At 39.1% G+C, this 18,289-nt stretch overlaps 1 protein-coding gene across 1 annotated transcript; it reads right to left on the reverse strand.

Moving 5' to 3' along the window:
• Window positions 1-1,352: 1,352 nt before the first annotated feature.
• prodha (proline dehydrogenase (oxidase) 1a) lies at window positions 1,353-14,554 on the reverse strand. Its single transcript, XM_015941793.3, has 14 exons — window positions 14,100-14,554; window positions 13,801-14,009; window positions 11,639-11,673; window positions 10,333-10,482; window positions 10,091-10,155; window positions 9,783-9,899; window positions 6,418-6,497; window positions 6,207-6,288; window positions 5,787-5,879; window positions 5,298-5,444; window positions 4,944-5,119; window positions 4,758-4,856; window positions 4,496-4,584; window positions 1,353-2,308 (listed from the first exon to the last, which is right to left on the reverse strand). Exons 1-14 carry the CDS (start codon window positions 14,439-14,441, stop codon window positions 2,118-2,120), a joined length of 1,875 nt encoding a protein of 624 aa, XP_015797279.3. The 5' UTR covers window positions 14,442-14,554; the 3' UTR covers window positions 1,353-2,117.
• Between the last annotated feature and the right edge of the window lie 3,735 nt (window positions 14,555-18,289).

The raw sequence follows: 18,289 nt of genomic DNA on the forward strand, positions 1-18,289 counted from the left end.
GAAAATTCAGTAAACAGTCCAAACTGATACGTAACATGTTTAACATGAGGTATCTGAACCATAATAGAGGGATTTACATTTCAATGGTGGAAGATACATCCATTGCACACTTCTGCCAACTAGTGGTTGGCATTTGAATTGCACTAAAAGAAAACAAAACTTTGAATGTAAATTCTTCCATAAGTTCGATATACAATAAAATTTCACAGGAAAAAATATAACGATATATAACCTTATAAATATATCATTAAATTTTCTTACATCCCTAGAAGTGTCTGAAATATTAATGTTTAGGTTGCAAATGTTGAAATCTAACTTAATTTGAGAAGATTTTTACATTTCAATGAATTTATATATAAAATGTTTTTTTAAATAATTAAAACTAAAATTTTTACTTGACTGTCAAGTCCAACATGAGTACATAAGAGGTCAAAAGGTATTTTTGATTAAATAATTTAAAATATGATAAATAGAACAGAAAAATATATTCAAAATATTAAAAACAATTATAAAATGAATAAAAACATAGGATTTTTTAAATGCTTTAAATGTTTTAGATCAATGCCCTTTCTTCCTTACCTCCCATTGTTTATTTTTTATTTGCACTGAAACTCTAATGTGGTTAAAACAAACAGTGCATGAACGGGGAACCTGGGTTTTCTGGCTTTGAAGCAACTCAGGTGCTGCTGCCTCTGGCTGCAGATGGAACCAAGTCTGACAGACGAAGCCAGAGCCTGTGTAGCAACAGACTTTGATGTCACGGTCGTGAAAGAACATCCGAGAACAATCTGAAAACCCACTTCACAAAGATAAGAGCATGGCTGAATTCATCAAACAAGAAATTTGTTTACCTTTCAGGACAGGAACAGACAAAAGATGAGATTCCTTTGAAGTTTTGGTTCCTTTATTGCGTTAATTTTATTTTGAATAAAACATAAAAAAATCCAATTTATTGACACACTAAACACACATTGAACACTTTAGAATGGATACTTGAATTTACAAACATTAAAAATAAAACCTCTCTTAACTTGTTTCAGGCTTATTAAAAGGCACTTTGCTAACATTTATAGTTTCAAACGTTCCTAAATCTTTCCTCCGACAGCAAATTAACTGACTTTTCCCACTGGTGTTGCAGCTGATAAAACGACGCCACACTAGTGTGAACAGGCTTTCCCAGAACCCTGCAGCGCTCGACACATGATCCCAGGACATTGAGTGACCGGGGTGGATTATATTTCCCCTTTTGTTTCTTTGAAATACTCCCATTGTTTAACAGCTGGAAGATATTCTTTACTTCAGAGAAAACTGAAGGTAAAACCATCAGATGCCACCAACAAAGCATAAATGAATCCTGAAAGACAAACTTTTATCTCAGAAACATAAAACTGCACACCATAACTCTAAATTTGGAGTTTAAACCAACAGCAAACATTTACACATCCTGGTATTTCTCTTGGTATTAAAGCATACAAAGAAAAGAACAAAGTAGCTCATTAAATCAAGCACACCACTAGCATAAAATATGTGAATTAAACAAATTATGATGGCCGGTGGATACAAAAACCAGGTTTTGACATGTTTGGTTGTTTCTAGATAGTCTTGATAGCAAATATGAGGCACTTGTAAGTGACAGCTACTTGAAACAGGATTTACAGTGAACAAAAATACCATGAAATGCTCTAAAAAACCACCCAACAGTTTGTATGTACAAATAAATCCCCTTCTGTCATCCAAACACACATTAACAGCCCCACTCTGTCCATCATCAGAAGATATCTGCTTTTATAAAAGCTGGTTGTGCAATTTAAGATCGAAACATGTGTCAAGTTGCATTTTGCAAAAGTGATTAAATAAAGAAAAACTGATTATGACGCAACACAAACCACACATTATCCTGGCAATGCACCTCTTTAACATTTACATTCTAAAAGCAACACGTCTGCTTTAATCTCGCACCTGAAATACTTAAAAGTAAACAATGATTTAATTTATTTTAGCAGCTCTTAAGCAAGACCTTGTCCTCCCACAATAATGACAAGACAGGAGAGAGTAGCAACCTGAAGACTGTGGAATGATTCCAGACGTGCTTTAGCAGCACGATGCGCTGCAGTCCCTCAGTAAACAGGCCTGTAGAACACCTGACCACCCACAAGCCTGCGCCTCAGCTCCTTCCACAGCAGGCTGCGCTCTCTCTGGGACCCTTTCATGAAGCCGCGGTTCTCTTGAGCGCGGCGAGACAAATAGGGGATGACTTCGTTGACAGGACCGTATGGAACATACTTGTAAACTGGAAAACCTGCCTGACCTTTTTTGGACACAGAGCAAAGAAACAAAGAGGCTTTGAAAGATATTTCACTGTCACCACCATGCAAAATAGTGTTATTATTCTGTCACTGTAGTGTGTGTGTGTGCGTGCGTGCGTGTGTCATGTTTCTTTGTTTCTGAAAGTTTGTTCGACGTTGTTGAAATTTCAAAGCTTTATTGTAATATGCATGGCTACCAAACATGTATTTTTTCTGTTCAGTGAGATTCTGACTTTGCTCCCCACACTGGATACAAAAAGTATAAATTTAGATATAAAACAGATAGTACGATAGCAGAAGAATGCGCAAACCTTTCTCAGTGGCCTAGTGGTAGAGTGTCCACCCTGAGACTGGGAGATCAGGGGTTCGATTCCTGGTCGGGTCATACCAAAGACTTTGAAAAAAATGGGACCCAATGCCTCCCTGCTTGACACTCAGCATTAAGGGGTTGGATTGGGGGGTTAAACCACCAAATAGTTCCCGAGCGCGGCTGTGTCTGCAGCTCACCGCTCCCCCAGGGGATGGGTCAAATGCGGAGAACAAATTTCGCACACACACCTGTGTGTGTGACAACTAATGGGACTTTAACTTTAAATACAACAGAATAAAAACAAACTGTAAAGAAGTGCAAACAAAGCAGGGTTTAGTCTATGCACACAGTTTAGGATGGATTACACAGACACTGATTTTTCCACTTATGTACAGTCCTCGTACCTGGCAAGAAAATGGGATAAAATCTGGAGCCATTTTGAAATTTTTGTGGCAAAATGATAGAAGCTTATTTATGAAATGTATCTCTTTACATGATGTGTATTTTTACCATTAATCTCTGGAAATATCCATAGAAATGTTGTTGAAAATATTGGCAGCTTCGTAACTCATAACCACAAAAATTTGTTCTAAAGTACATAGGGCACGGGTCTAAGTCTCTGGGTGTGTGTGTGTGTGTGTGTGTGTGTGTGTGTGTGTGTGTGTGTGTGTGTGTGTGTGTGTGTGTGTGTGTGTGTGTGTGTGTGTGCGTGCGTGCGTGCGTGCGTGCGTGCGTGACAGCGTATGTGTGACTTCTATTTTAGCCGTGTTATTTTTTTTTCCTCGTATTTTACTACCTCTTACATGAGCTGTCTTTAGTGATCGCAAAGTCTGTTTTGTTGTACGCGTGACCTGTGCAATGACAATAAATTATCTTGAATCTGGAATATTAGATGTCGTGCTTCCTTCTGGTCGGCTTGGGGTCCTGTGCCTGTAGATGACGTCACACTAGATGATCGGCTGGACGTACGAAATACGGAAGTTCCACGTTCAAAAACATTTTGGCGGTAAGAAACATGAATTTGATAATAAAACTGCTAAATTATTTCCAAAACATATGTGAAAGAACAGAACCCAAAAAAAGATTAAATATATTTTGACCGAGCGGTATTGCCGTAGTATGATGACATCATCGTCAGGCGCAAGACCCTAGGCAGATACAGAAACGACAGAAAACTAGCATCAGCACTGCTTTCTCTAGATGGAATAGGAGTCACGCCGAGGTTGCATGTTTTCTGCTCCACAGGTAACATTTACTGTAATGTTTTTTTAAACTAACAAAAGTCATGGCGATATGGTGTAAAACTACCCAGAAATGTATGTACTGCCCCCTAGTGCCAGGACACTACACACTGTTACTTTAATTTCCAAACTTTTTACAGTTGTTACACATGTACCGCTCGGTACTTTCACGCAATAAAAACACTTTTAAAAATACTTCATCATGTATGTGACATAAAAACACATTTTTAAAAATACTCCAATAATATAACTAGTATATATAAAAACTGCGACATGTTTTCAGGTTTTAGCAAAGACAGTATCAGGATACAACTGATGTGTCAGTTTGTGTTTGCAGATCAAGGACATTGCCCGCTTTAGTGAGTGAAGATGAGACAAAACGTTCAAACCGTCGGTGTGTTTCCTGTCCTGAGGCAACGTGACGTAATGTTTGGTGACCCTTACTAAACAGACAGGAAAGATGTTTGTTCTCAACACGTCGCCGGATCGGACTAATCGATCTTAAGGTCAGAAACCGTCTGAGTGGAAAAAGGTGACATGTGCAGGGACGGTGTTACAGCTGTGCTTCCATGGCCAGCTGAGTGTGTGATGTGCGTGATTTCATAACTCTGTGTTTGGTTTTAGCGAGTGCAGCTTACCTAGCGGGAAGCTGATCTGGTCACACATGCCGAGGAGCTGTCCAAAGTAAACTTTATTCTCCACGGGAGACAGGCTCATTTCATTCATTCTGAAAAAGAGGTGGAAAAACAAATCAAAAAGCTATCAGCTGATCATGTGATTGTTACAGTATTTTACCACTTGTGGTAAAACCTTCATTTTAAAGCTTTCTTTTAAGTCTCGCCCCGGTATCACAGGCAGACTTTTAAACCTTTACAAGAGAAAACTATAAAAAATACGTACTTTTCAAGAGTGAACTTCACCGTGTCCTCATTGTGAGTTGCAACCATTACATTTGCTTTCCTGTTGTGTTCAATCTCCTCCAGAACATACTCCAAACACCTGAGCAAACAACAGAGCAGATGGCTTTGATTCAGACTCGATCCAGTTAAAGTATGAGAATGTTCTGGAAAATAACTGGGAGCATACTTGTGATACATCCTGTTTGTGGCCTCGTAGTCTGGGTTTATCGGGTCTTCGTAGCCGATCTCCTGGGCCCGGGCTCTCTCCTGGTACATGTAAGCCCCCCGGACCAGTTTGGCACCAAAATACCAGCCTTCTCGTCGAGACAGCTCAACATCCAGAGTTACATTATCGTAGGCTTCCTAAATATCATTTAGGATTTTAAACAAGAATTTATTCACTTAATCATCTCGTTGTCTTTAAAGCTTCTATATGTGATGGGCAGTTATGTGGCCATTTAATATTTTACTGGTTATCCTATTATTTTGGACACAAACCAAAATAACAGGTCCAGATCAGTAAAGAGGAGTTTTATCTCACCTTGAGGTAACACTGATAAGTGTTGAAGATCACGGGCTTTTCTCTGTTAAATTTCCTCTGCATCTCCAGGGTCAGTCGACTGATGGCTGGTTGGAAGTACGTCTGCTCTGCATCCACCATTAGCCTCACCCCGTTCTCCACAGCATGCTGATTGAAACAAATTTCACTTTTATATTATTGTTTTACGTAGACCAAAGGAGGGGAAAAATAAAGTACAGCTGGAACTTCACACATCCACACACTTCCCAAGGTTTTTATCCACAAACACTAGACTTTTTGAGACTTAAAATCTTTGCAGGATTCACAAATGGCAACATTTCTCATCCAAATGAGTTGGACTTGATTTAAAATAACATAAGAAGTGTAAGTGTGCCCATTAAAGACCATATTTTAAAATTCCTTAACTAGGAGCTTAAACAAAAGTTGTTTTCTGTGTATATGTCTGCAAATTTGTGATGCATTTGCATGAAACCATTTTTGTGTTCTAACCTTTGCCAGAATGTCGACTCTCTGTAACATCCTCTTCATTTGGCTCTCCTCCTCAGCAGTAAACGTGCTCAGTAAAGGCTCCAGCTGACCGGTCTGCACGGTTAAAACACAGAATGCTACCGTGTCTCATGAAAACTAGAAATGGGATTCATTTTTCCCATTCCTTAATTTAGTTACATGTTCCCACACAGAGAAGAAAGTCAACCCTTACGCTTATTTTTAACTCTAACTTACACATTATTTCCCTGTTTTATTGTTTATATTACAAACTTTCTCATGCATTTAGAGCATTCATCACAATTTATGTAGATGAAGACAGCTCAACTATAACCTCACGTCAGCAAAATTACTCACTTTTATAGGATTATTTCAAAGTATTCTTCAGCTATACATCAAAACAGCCAACTTAGAGAGACTCACCTCAACATTGGGCACCATAAGCAGATTGGAGATTTTTGTTGTGTCAGTGATCAAACTGTTCCAGTCCAAAAGATCAATCGTTCTGGAAATATAGTAAATAAAGTAAGACAGGGAATGCAAATCAGTTCAAAAGCTGAAATTCTATTTTCTTTAAGTAAAACAGGTGTGAGCTGAGTCAGTGTACTTGTGCTGAAACTAGTGACTAACCCACCCCGAAGAACCCAGCTTCTCTCCAGTAAACCAGTTCTCAATGTCATCTTTGGCTCCTACTCCCAGCTGAGCCAAGTTTTCCTGCATGAATAAAACACGTCAGAGGTCAGAAATACTTCCTACAGAAAACGGGACACCAAATTCATGAGGACAGGAGCACAAAAACATTTGTAAACTAGAACTGCAGACAGTTATCAACGGGTTCCAAGTCAACCAGCGCAAGTTCATCACCCGGCCCCGCCCCCGCCTTTGCCATTCCTCACGTGGACCCTCCCCAACAACACGTTCTCCTGCCAGCATCCCTTCAGCTCACTTCAACCGGCAGAATGAAATGAACACTCAGGAAATCTCCTTGAATCTTTTGCACGGCCTATTCGAAAATCTTTCATAGGCATGGCTAACATCTCCATCCATATTACAATCCAGTTCCATCATGACATTTTTAAAGATTGTGGAGATTTCGTCAGTTAAGTCATGCGTTGTATGGGACAGCAGTAATTCAGGAGGTGGAGCGGGTTTTCCAGTAATCGGTTGGTTGCATGCTAAATCCCGACTCTGACCAGAGAATGCTGCCTTGCCTCTCAGTGTGTGGTAAAAGACTGGCCCGCCACAGCCTTCGCCATTCCTTACATCGCATCGCCACAAAAACGCATTCTCCTGCCGAAATCCTGTCAGCTCACTTCAATTACTTCAATTGGCAGAATGAAATGAGCAATCAGGGAAACTCTTTGAAACTTTTGCACAGCCTATAGGAAAATCCTTCATTAGCATGGTAAACATCTCAATCCCTGTTAAAATCAAGTTCCTTCGTTTCATTTCAATAGATCGTGGAGATTTATTCAGTTAAGTTATGGTCTTTATGGGACAGTAGTAGCTCAGGAGGTGGAGCGGGATTTTCAGTAATCAGAAGGTTGCAGGTTCAATCCTGATTCTGACCAGAAAATGCTGCTGTTGTGTCCTTGGGCAAGACACCTAACCCACCTTGCCTGCTGATGGTGGTCAGAGGGACCGGTGGCGCCAGTTTTTGGCAGGCCTCGCCTCTGTCAGTGTGCCCCAGGGCAGCTGTGGCTACATCGTAGCTCATCCCCACCAGTATGTGAATGTGTGGGTGAATGAGTGACAGACTGATTGTTTTGTAAAGTGCCTTGGGGGGGGGAGGGGTAGAACCCTACAAAGGCGCTACACAAACACAGGCTATTTACCATTTACAGTTTCAATATTACTGACAATGTTTTTAAAATTAATTAAAAATGTATTCTTTTTCTTTTTAATTTTATTTATTTATTTAATTTTTTACCGTGTCCTGTCTGGCTGTGAAGCAAACTGAATTTATATCTGAATGCTGGTGACAAGCCTTACAGATTTACTCTATACTGACTGAAAAAAAACACTTTATTATAAAATCCATATTTGATCGAAGCATTACCAAACAATTATCTAAGCATCAATAGTATATTGAAAATATTATTAGTACTTCATAATGTCTCTAGATTTTATAAAGTTTCAACAAAAACTACGAGTTTCATTTTGTGACTTACTGATCAAATGGTTTTAAAACATCATAAAAAATACATAAATCATCATAAAATCACCAAAGTATTCTCACATGGCAATGTTAACATGGGGAATACAATGCTGTTGTTTTTAATTCAGTAGATTCAAAGCTTTTCTCAAGAAAAATAGGTAAATATAATTTTAAAGGTCACGCCCAAAATTTAAATATTCATAAAAATAATGCTATAATAAAATTAGTAGAAAAATCTCAGATCACCATAGGTACATGTGGAATGTTATATATGATTTATATTTGCTCTATACCTAAAAAACTTTCTAACAAAAATGATTAACTTTTTAATTCAACAATACTGAAAAACTGACAAAGTAAAAAAATTCATTAAAAATCTATGCTTTCGTAAAAAAATCTAAATATTCCAAGATTACCTTTATGATGTGGGACATCTGCCTGTATTTTTATAAGGATCATAAATCTTGGATATATCTTAAAATAAAATCATATTTGCATTAGTGGCTGTCAATAAAAATAAGTCCTAATATGCAACTAAATAAATAAATCTAATATTAATATTAAAGGGAGTGCTCAAATCAGGACTATATTGTATGCGTTTCATAAACCACCTAAGAGTAAACTCTGTGCCAAATTTCAAGAAGTTTGGCTTATTGGAATTTGCGCTACAACTGCTAGCCTAAAAATGCACTTTCGTAAATAGAAAGAGTAAACCTCTTCACGGAGCTGTGATTTTTTGTTACTTGAACTCAACTCGAGGCAGTTAACACAACCTAAAAGCCTTTGCATCTTACGTGCAAATAATGGTTTTTAGGAATTTTTTCAAATCCGAAATTTGAAATTATTGTAAACCACGCCAACTTTGATTGACTATTACCATATTGATAATGTTGTCTTAAGACTGTATAATGACGACATCCACAAAGTTTCATGCAGATCCATTTAGCCAGTTCAACAGTATAAATTCTTCCTGTTTATAGCGCCCCCATTGTTGGATCAAGCTGAAAATCAACATACACACTTGAAATGATCTTAGTTACTGTTTTTATGAAGACCTTTGAAAAATGTCAAAATCTTTTAACGTTATACCCCACAAAACTTTTTCAGTTAAAAAATATTTTAAATGGGTATATTTCCTCAAATAAATAAAATATCAAAAATCCGTCCAAAACATTTGGTCAGCCAATCGTCCCCCCTTGTCAGGCTAAGCTTTGACTTGATTGGGTTTGACGGCCGGGATGAGTTAACAAAAGTATGTTTGACATATTATACAATTTTCTACTAATTTGCATAAGTGTAAAACTTCTTTTTAAATATTCTTCCAAATTAGATTGACTCAAAGAACACCCAGGATAACAACATTTGTTTCTATACTGAAGACATTTGGAGAAAACTGCCAAAAGCATTTTTGGGGTACAACAGCGCCACCTAATGGACAAATTACAAAAACGTTTCTGTGTTTGTAGAGGATACTATTACAAATATGAACTGTAAATTTCTGTATAGAATATATGTTTTTCATGAGTCAAAGGACACATTTTTTTAAAGCCTATAAACCACGCCCACTTTGTAATCATTTTCAATATATGGCTTAAGGGTCCGATGATAAACAACATGTGGGGTCCGAGCTGAGGGAGGAGTTCATCGTGAGAAACAGTTGCTCATACAGACATTTTCTGGCTCTTGCGCCCATAAGGATTTAGCGGAGAATAATAATAATGAAAAATCCGTACAAAAATAATAGGGCTCCCTGCCCTTTGGGCTTGGAACCCTAATGATCTGAAGACACCAGTTTTGCATGAGGATGCATGAAGAAAAAATGGCTGACGGGTCTGAAATACCTTCAGCTGTTCCAGTTCCAGTATTTTTTCCAAAGCGGACATGTCAGATTTCCCTTGCTGTGCCGCGAGGAAGTGAAAGAACTGCCTCCATTTGACCAGAACCTCTGAAAACTGAAGCTATAGAGACACGGAACAAATTAAAAATAACATGGAAATAAGAATCCATTAATAATCAAAGTAAATGCAGTTGATTTGATGTTCATTATTACTTAATAGAAATAAGGTGTTTTGGCCAAAATTTTAAAAAGCTAGTTACTTAAAATCCTGTTACGTTAACTTTTGATTAAAGATAGAAGAGATGTCATTACAAGAAACTGTGGTCGTCCAAGTGCAGTCATTTTTATTGCAGAAAACCCATCACTGGAAGCTCCACCTGCAATTTCCAACAAAACGAGGAGTCAGTACCTTACCTGTAACGGACGTAAAACAGCATCTCTCTAGAAAGTCTATGTTCATTACTCAAACGTTGTTGAACATTACCATCGGTGCCATTGTAGCTATAAAACATGAACCCCACTAATTAATTTTAGGTTTATTTTTAATGACATACCTGAGGCTTTAATGCAGTTAATGAACGTCTCCATCTGGTTGTCACATTTTGCTTCATCTGCATAAAAATAGGTCCGAGCACTGATGACCCCCCCACGTCTGTCCCCAAACTGTCGATGAGCCTTGTACTTCTTTTCACGGTGATCAGTGCCTAAACAGAGGGGTCAGACTTGAGCTTTTTGTTGTGGAATGAAGTGAAAACATTAACTTTTATTCACAATTTTTTTTCAACACATTTGAAGTGGTCTCTAGTAAAAAATAATGTCTTGTGAGTTGATTTCTGTCAGAAAAAAGGTCTTGTGCTTCTCTTTCAGGAAGTAAATATTAGCCAGAACAGAGGAGAACAGAAGACGCCAGGATTTGGACTCTTATATCCTGATATTCTGATGTGTTCTAATCTTTGATTAGCTAACAGCAACTTGATCCTACCGCTGACTCGGTTTTCTTCGCAACACTGATGTTTTATCTCCACAAATAACACAAGACTGAAGGAGTTCTGCAGTGTGGTGGAGTTGCTAATGCTAATGGTTAGCTTCTACTAGTCGAGATATTCTCTGCTGTTTGCTGGACGCTAAACCAACAACAGCCTTTCCTATTGCAAGCCAAGATGGATGAGTCCATGAATGCTAATTTTCAGTGTGACATAGTTTCGACTGGCTTTTCTAATCTGAGCGTTTACCCGTTTTCTATCTGAGGCTGATGCAGATTGGTGTGAATTTTTTCCAAGTTCAGCCTGCATGTGAACCTTAAAGTGATCATCATACTTCTAAGAAACAACATCAACACCATTTCTCAGTTAACGCTGTCTTTGCAGGCTATTAACAGTGATTACTCAATATTCAGGAGCCTCTCTTGGTGGATGCTACCTGCCTGTCTGAATATTTTATTTTTGTGCAACTTGACTGGATCTTGGCCAGAATTTTAAACATCCCAGTTCTACTGTTATCACTGAAGCCAGATCCCCAGAGAATGTATTTAAATATAGCTTTCTTCAGAGCAACCTTGGAAGTGTGTGTCTTAAACATCCACCCCTTCAAACGCCAAGCTTCATCCCACTGTTAACAGCTCAGCTGCACATTTCAAACTCCACAGGAGATCCGGCTATGATCAGCACAGTCCAGCCAAGACGATACGGACATGTGAGCTTTTAACGTAACAGTCTTGAAATGTCAAAGTGTAGACTTTCAGGCTATCCAAAGCAAACAAGTAGTTCCTCCTGACACCAACACAACAGCTGCTTTTTACTAAAATTAACAGCAGAACTATTAAGCTAAGGAATCTACGTAGATTTGAACTGACAAACACACCTGGGCTTTCTTTCTCTGCTTCAGAAACACAGGAGCTGAAAAATAAGAAGAGTTTTTTTATTAGACTCAAACAGGAAAAATACCATCGTTTCTTTTGAAATTTGGTGATTTCATGCACACTTCAAAGGTGTGGTTCACTCCTTTAATCAATACATTTGCAGTGGTAGGAATGAAAGCCTTCTAAGTCATACTATGGGTACAAAAAGCCCTGGTGCATCTTTTGCAGGATCTAGAAGATTGCCAGATCAGACAAGATTTGGAATTTTACTTCCTGATATGCAAACACCTCTCCTCTGATTGGCTAATAGCACTGCAACTCTTCCATGACTTCTGTTTACTCTGCTGTTGATGTTTTATCTCCACAAATAACACAAGTCTGGAGGAGTTCTGCTGTGTGGAGGAGTTGATAACGCTAATGTTAGCTTCTACTAGCCAAGATATTTTCTGCTGTTTTCTGGACGTTAAACCAACAACAGCCTTCCACGTCACGAGTCACTATGGGTGGCACCATGATTGTTAAGTGACAGTGTGATGTAGATCTGTCAGGCTTTTCTAATCCTGGAGTTTCACCATCTATTTTTTATCAGAAGTTAATGCAGGAGATAGGTGTAGGAGACAATTTTCATGTTCAGCCTGCACGAAAAACTCAAGAGTGACCGAATATAATAAGAAATAATCATTAAAAATGGGTTTTCAGTGAATCACACCTTTCTAAAATATTATTTTTCTTTACTAATTTTATTGATCCGACTGTTTGTACAATAGTTTATGTGAATAATAATTATTAAAATTATAATGATTATAATCAAGAATAATCATTTAAAAATGGCTGTTCAGTGTACCACACCTTTAAATTCTACATTTTAAACAACAATACAGTTTCTAATAGAAATAACAGCAACGGTTGCATGCTGAGTAGAAGGCATGTGATTATATTTGAGCCAGTTCTGATGAAACATGTGGTTGCATGCGTTTTGTTTTTTTTTATTCAAACCGCAACACGAGACAAGCGTCCGGGAAATGAGAACACGCTGTTCTCTGGGTTGTTTCAGTAACAGGAACGATCTGTTCTTTTTAGGAACTTAAAGTACCAATAAACATAATAAGTCAAATCTGAAGCTGGTCATAATTTATGTGTGCATGTAATTAGTAAAATAACCTCTTGGAGGAATCTACCAGGGAACACTGTGTAACACACCCTGACGCACGTGCGTGTGTGTGTGCCTCAGCACAGACGATTTCTCGTGTCATCGGCCAATGGAAGGAGAGGGGCATGTTCCAGCTGACCAATGGGGGCTCAGAACTCTTTGTATACTTGAAAATAAATATAAGACTTTCAGATTTTATCACGATCTGTTTAAAAGGAGGAAACATGACTCAGGCGGCCTCATATGAGCTGTATTAAAGAGAGAAAATAAGAGCAGAATAATGTCAAAGTTCAGCACTGTGGAATCTTTGTTTTTCTTATAAATTATGAAGGTAAACACAAGACATAAACATAATAACATAACATAATACACATAACATAATAATGCCTAAATGTGACCATGTTAAGTTTGTGTGATCAAGCTAGTTTTGATCAGATTTTGTTTGTAAATTTCTGGTCTAAATGTAATCTGATGTGAAATATTCTTATTTTCATTCATTTATGATTGAACTGACCTGTTACAGTAGGAAAATAAGCTACATCTGCTCTCTAATCACTAAGGTTGTGATCTTAAAATCAGTAACAAATACTGGACAAACATCAGCTTATAGTTCTTCAGGTGACTCCTGTAAAAGTGTATATTGCTGAAAAATGTTGTTGTCAGCACTGTTTCGTGTTATTTCTCCTCAGCCGATCCACGGGGATAGGCAGTGCAAGAGCTTTAGAGTCCTCTGATGTCACAGGTTCATTAAATGTGATTGGTTTAAAAAAAAAGACAGAGAGAGACCTGGGCTTGGTAAAAAAAAAAAAAAAAAACAAGACGCAGTTGGGACCCAGCCACACCCATCCCTCCACTTGAGAGAGTGGGATGGGCTATACAAATACACTTGCCTAAACTGGTTTGTGTGTTATGTAACTGCCTGGCTTCTCAGCTGATGTTTGCAGAAAAGTGTTTTGTTATTTTAAAACTCCAAACTTTGACATTTCAAACCTCAATCATGTGGTGAATACTTACTCCATCTCCTTCTTCTCTGCCTCCTCCTGAGTCAGGTCTTCCTCCACACTGTAGTCCAGGACTGCCCCCACGCCAAACGACTGGTTCTTCTGAATCAATGGTTTGATGGAGTTGTGGTCTTCACCTGCCACAAACTGACCGTAGAAGGTCATCTTCATCAGCTTCTCGAACACGCGCTGACCCAGCAGATTCTTGGTCAGCTCCATCAGCTGAAAAACACAACACCAGGAATAACATCTCCCCTCTCTGTACTTTAAATGTTCACCCATGGAAGGTTGGATACATTTAACTGAACTCACTTCTTTGTTTTTGTCCACGAGGAAATCAACGGAACACAGGTGGAAAACGAGCAGACTTCTCAGCAGTTCTAGGTTACCTTTGCTTTTGTAGGCTTCCTCTGTGTTGTCGAAGTCTATTTGGATGTTATCTAGGTAGACCTTTCTAGCATCTTTGGTCTGGCTGATAAGCTCGAGCGGCTCAGCTTGGACCACCGTGCACCCATCCAGCTGTTGCTCTTTCTCTTCCTGGCTCGACTTCGGGGATGCGACGGTTGACAGACATGTTGACGGTGAGATGCGTATTTTATTGATATTACCTAAGTTTGCCCGAATGAGAGATGCTACAAACTTTGCGTAGGACATCGTTTTCCTCACTCGCTGAACGAGATAAAAGAGCAGAAACAAAATAGCCGCGGCCGCAGACTCCTAACTTACTTGCTGCTGTGGAGTTGTGTAATGTGCGCGCGCTAAGGAATGGTGCTTTAACGTCAAGGGGCGGGGCCTCACATGTTGATGCCCGAGATTGGCAACTGTCTCGTGATGCGTGATGCGGCATGACGTAGTATATTAATCAGAGTAAAAGTAAATATAATGCCATTTTATTCTATTTTATATTATTTTATTTTATTTTATTTTAGATCTTCACTTCAAATACAAGCCAGCCCTACTTGTAACATCGAATAATATTTGATAACTGGCAAAAATAATTGAAGATTTGATTAATCACTGACCAGCTGCAGAATTTTGTGCTGTATGCTTTATATAAGGAAAGTGGACCAGTGAGAGAAAAGGGCACCAGAACATAAACATTTATTTAATAAACATAAAAATACTGTAGACAGAAGGCTGTCTGAAAATGTATACGTGTAATCTATTACAGTAGTTCCCAGCCTTTTTTCACCCTTCAATGTGTCCAAGACTGGCCAAGACCCTCAACTCCAGCTCCTGCGCAAATCAAAGGCACACAATAAGTGATTCATTACAAACATGTATTTGCAAAATAAAAGCAGCTGTAGGCTTTGTTCATATTTGATGTGTGTGCCTTCCTTAACACTTAATTAGCGTTAGGATACCTGCTTTATTTATCAGGAAAGCAGGTACCATTACATATATATATATATATATATATATATATATATATATATATATATATATATATATATATATATATAAGCTGTACACCAAGAGTGAGCAAGAGTGAGCAAGACATTGACTCACTGATCCACACCACCAGGATCTACAGCACTGATATTGGAGTGTCATTCGGACTTGAGAAGTGTGGTCGGATGGTGACAAAGAAAAGGAAGGGGTCTCCCTTCTAGAACAATCAATAGCAGACATTGAGGACAGCTACAAGAACCTTGGTATCCCACAAGCAAATGGCAACCTCGATGAAGTCGCAAGGAAAGGAGCCACAGCTAAATACCTACAGCGAGTAAGGCAAGTCCTAAGAAGTCAGCTCAATGGCAAAAACAATGTCCAGGAAAAAAACAGCTATGCCTTGCCATTAATCAGATTTCCTACAGGAATAATAAGCTGGTCAAAGCAAGAAATACAAGCTCCTAACCATGCATGGAGGGTTCCATCTCAAATCTAGCACTGTACACTAGCTATAAGAAAGGAGGCTGAGGACTAGTGAGTATGAGAGCCACTGTCCAGGATGAAACATCCAAGATCCATAAGTGCATCAAGGACAAGGCCCCAAAAGATGGCATGCTCAGTGAATGTCTCAGACAATGGCAATCAGAGGAGGAGAAATACCATCTCGGGAGGACAAACCCCTACATGGGATGTACCACCGATAGATAATTGAACTGGCTGATATCAAGAAAGCCTACCAATGGGTAGAAAGAGCTGGTCTGAGAAACAGCACAGAGGCACTCATAATGTCTGCACAGGAACAGGCCCTGAACACCAGAGCAATATGTAAGATCTACCACACCCATGGACGTAATTTTGTTTGTTTTTTTTTTTGGGGGGGGGGGGGGGACATGTCCCCCCCACTTTTTCCAAAGTCAAGTTTTGACCCCTGCACTTTTTACCATCCAAAAACAATATTACGCTATATTAAATTGACACTGGTTGAGCTCTAGGACCAAGCAGAAAACAACTGTTTGTGTTGAAGCCTGTCTCCCATTAGAACATACTGTAAAGATATCCCCCCCATGTCCCCTCCACTTCTAAAAGTGAAATTACGTCCTTGACCACACCAGACAAGACCCAAGGGGTACGATATGCAAAGAGGCCCGTGAGATAATCCACCACATAACTGAAGGGTGTGAGATGCTGGCAGGAAAAGCATACATGGAACAACACAACCAAGTGGCTGGCATCGTGTTCAGAAACATCTGTGAAGAGTATGGACTGGAAAGCCCAAAGGTCTTAGTGGGTAAAGCCTCCTAAGGTGGTTGAGAACGAGAGAGTCGAGCTCCTGTGGGACTTCCTGATCGGGGGTGGGGGGTGGGGGTGGGGGGGGGGGCAATGCTGACAAACAACAAAGCACCAACACAACACTCTGACGCAGACAGGGTTATATACACAGGGCTGGGTGATTAGGAGACTAGGAGCAGGTGCGTGGGAGAGAGAGAACAGAGGAGAGAACGGTGAGATCAGTTAAAGAGCAAGTCACCCCCAAATAAACTTTTTTTTGCTGATAAACTAAATAAACGAGTGTCTAATCGTGCTGCAGACACGTGTCGTCAATAATTTGGCACTTTAGTGCATCTTAGTTAAAATTTAAATATTCTGCCTAAAACTGGCAGTGTTGTGCCGTTGTCAGGTAAAAACTCTGCACTGCATTTGAATTTAAATCTGCCACCGCTATTGGCTAAGAGGTATGCTATGATGTAAACTGGTACATCTATCTATCTATCTATCTATCTATCTATCTATCTATCTATCTATCTATCCATCTATCTATCTATCTGAGAGAGAGAGAGAGAGAGAGAGAGAGAGAGGGTGTGTGTGTGCGTGCGTGCGTGCGTGCGTGCGTGTGTGTGTGTGTGTGTGTGTGTGTGTGTGTGTGTGTGTGTGTGTGTGTGTGTGTGTGTGTGTGTTTCAATGAAGACCACAACTAGCGAATCTAGTTTTTAGGTGAAAAGCAGCAGACTCCAAACTGAAAGGTGGCGCTGAAGCGCTCTATGGTGGTTGCCTCTCGAACAATGAAGAAGAAGACAGGCCAGGGCGGGGCGGGCCACGTGATTTGGAATCGTAGTATATCCAAGGAAGAGCCCGCCTGTCTCACCTCTAATTGGCTGGAAGGGCTCTCCTACGATTGGCTAGTTCTTGTAGAACTAATCTAAAAATAATCTCACAGGAATCCCTACTACAGGGGAAACCGTCCTCCTTCCTTGCAGGGATTTTATGTTTGCAGCCAGATCTTGACTTTTTTTTTTTTAGAGAAAACGTTAACTCATCGCTATAATAACCAGTATGTCTTCCTTTGCAACGTACAGTTTCAGTTTATTTTATAAAATAACCTGAAAAACGTCAACCGCGAGCTTGTAATAAATCTAGTTGCATTTTATCACACTGTTAGACTGACTTTTTATCTGTTGGCTCTATTGAGGTTGTGTTATTACTTAATTAATAGCTATCTTATGTTTACTAGTTAGAGCACATCTTTCACCATCTGATTAAATGTGAATAATTTCATTGAAATGCAATTCAAATCTGATTATGATTTGGACATATTTTTCACCAGTTTTCATTATTCTAGAAGAGAAGAAGACCTGCTGCACACAGCTGGGTAAAATACGGCGGGTTTATTATATTTCATATCCAGGTGAGGCACACATGTTTATTCTATTTTCTCTGCTTTCATAAGATCCCATGAGAGCCAAAAATAAGAGTCCAACAGTGTGATAAATGCAACAAGCTTTATTATAAGTTTACATTTTACGGTTTTCACTTTTTTAAATAAAAGAATCGAACAAATTAAACTAGTTAGCAACAGGACAGAATGAACTAGACCACATTCATGTTTTGCAAAGTTTGTTTATTATAATATAAATAACATATTTATTTAGTCTGGCTTGCCAGGCTACTAATTTCACATTTTCTTTACAAAATTCCCCAAAACTGCAGGAGGACAGTCTGCTCTTAGCGAGGGAAGACGGTTTACTGCTAAATGAAATAGCCAATCGTAGTAGAACCCTTCTAGCCAATCATAGAGTAAAAGGGCGGGACCTTCCTTGGAAATCCTACGATTC

This window comes from Nothobranchius furzeri, chromosome 6 (assembly GCF_043380555.1).
Source record: "Nothobranchius furzeri strain GRZ-AD chromosome 6, NfurGRZ-RIMD1, whole genome shotgun sequence".
Taxonomy (NCBI): domain Eukaryota; kingdom Metazoa; phylum Chordata; class Actinopteri; order Cyprinodontiformes; family Nothobranchiidae; genus Nothobranchius; species Nothobranchius furzeri.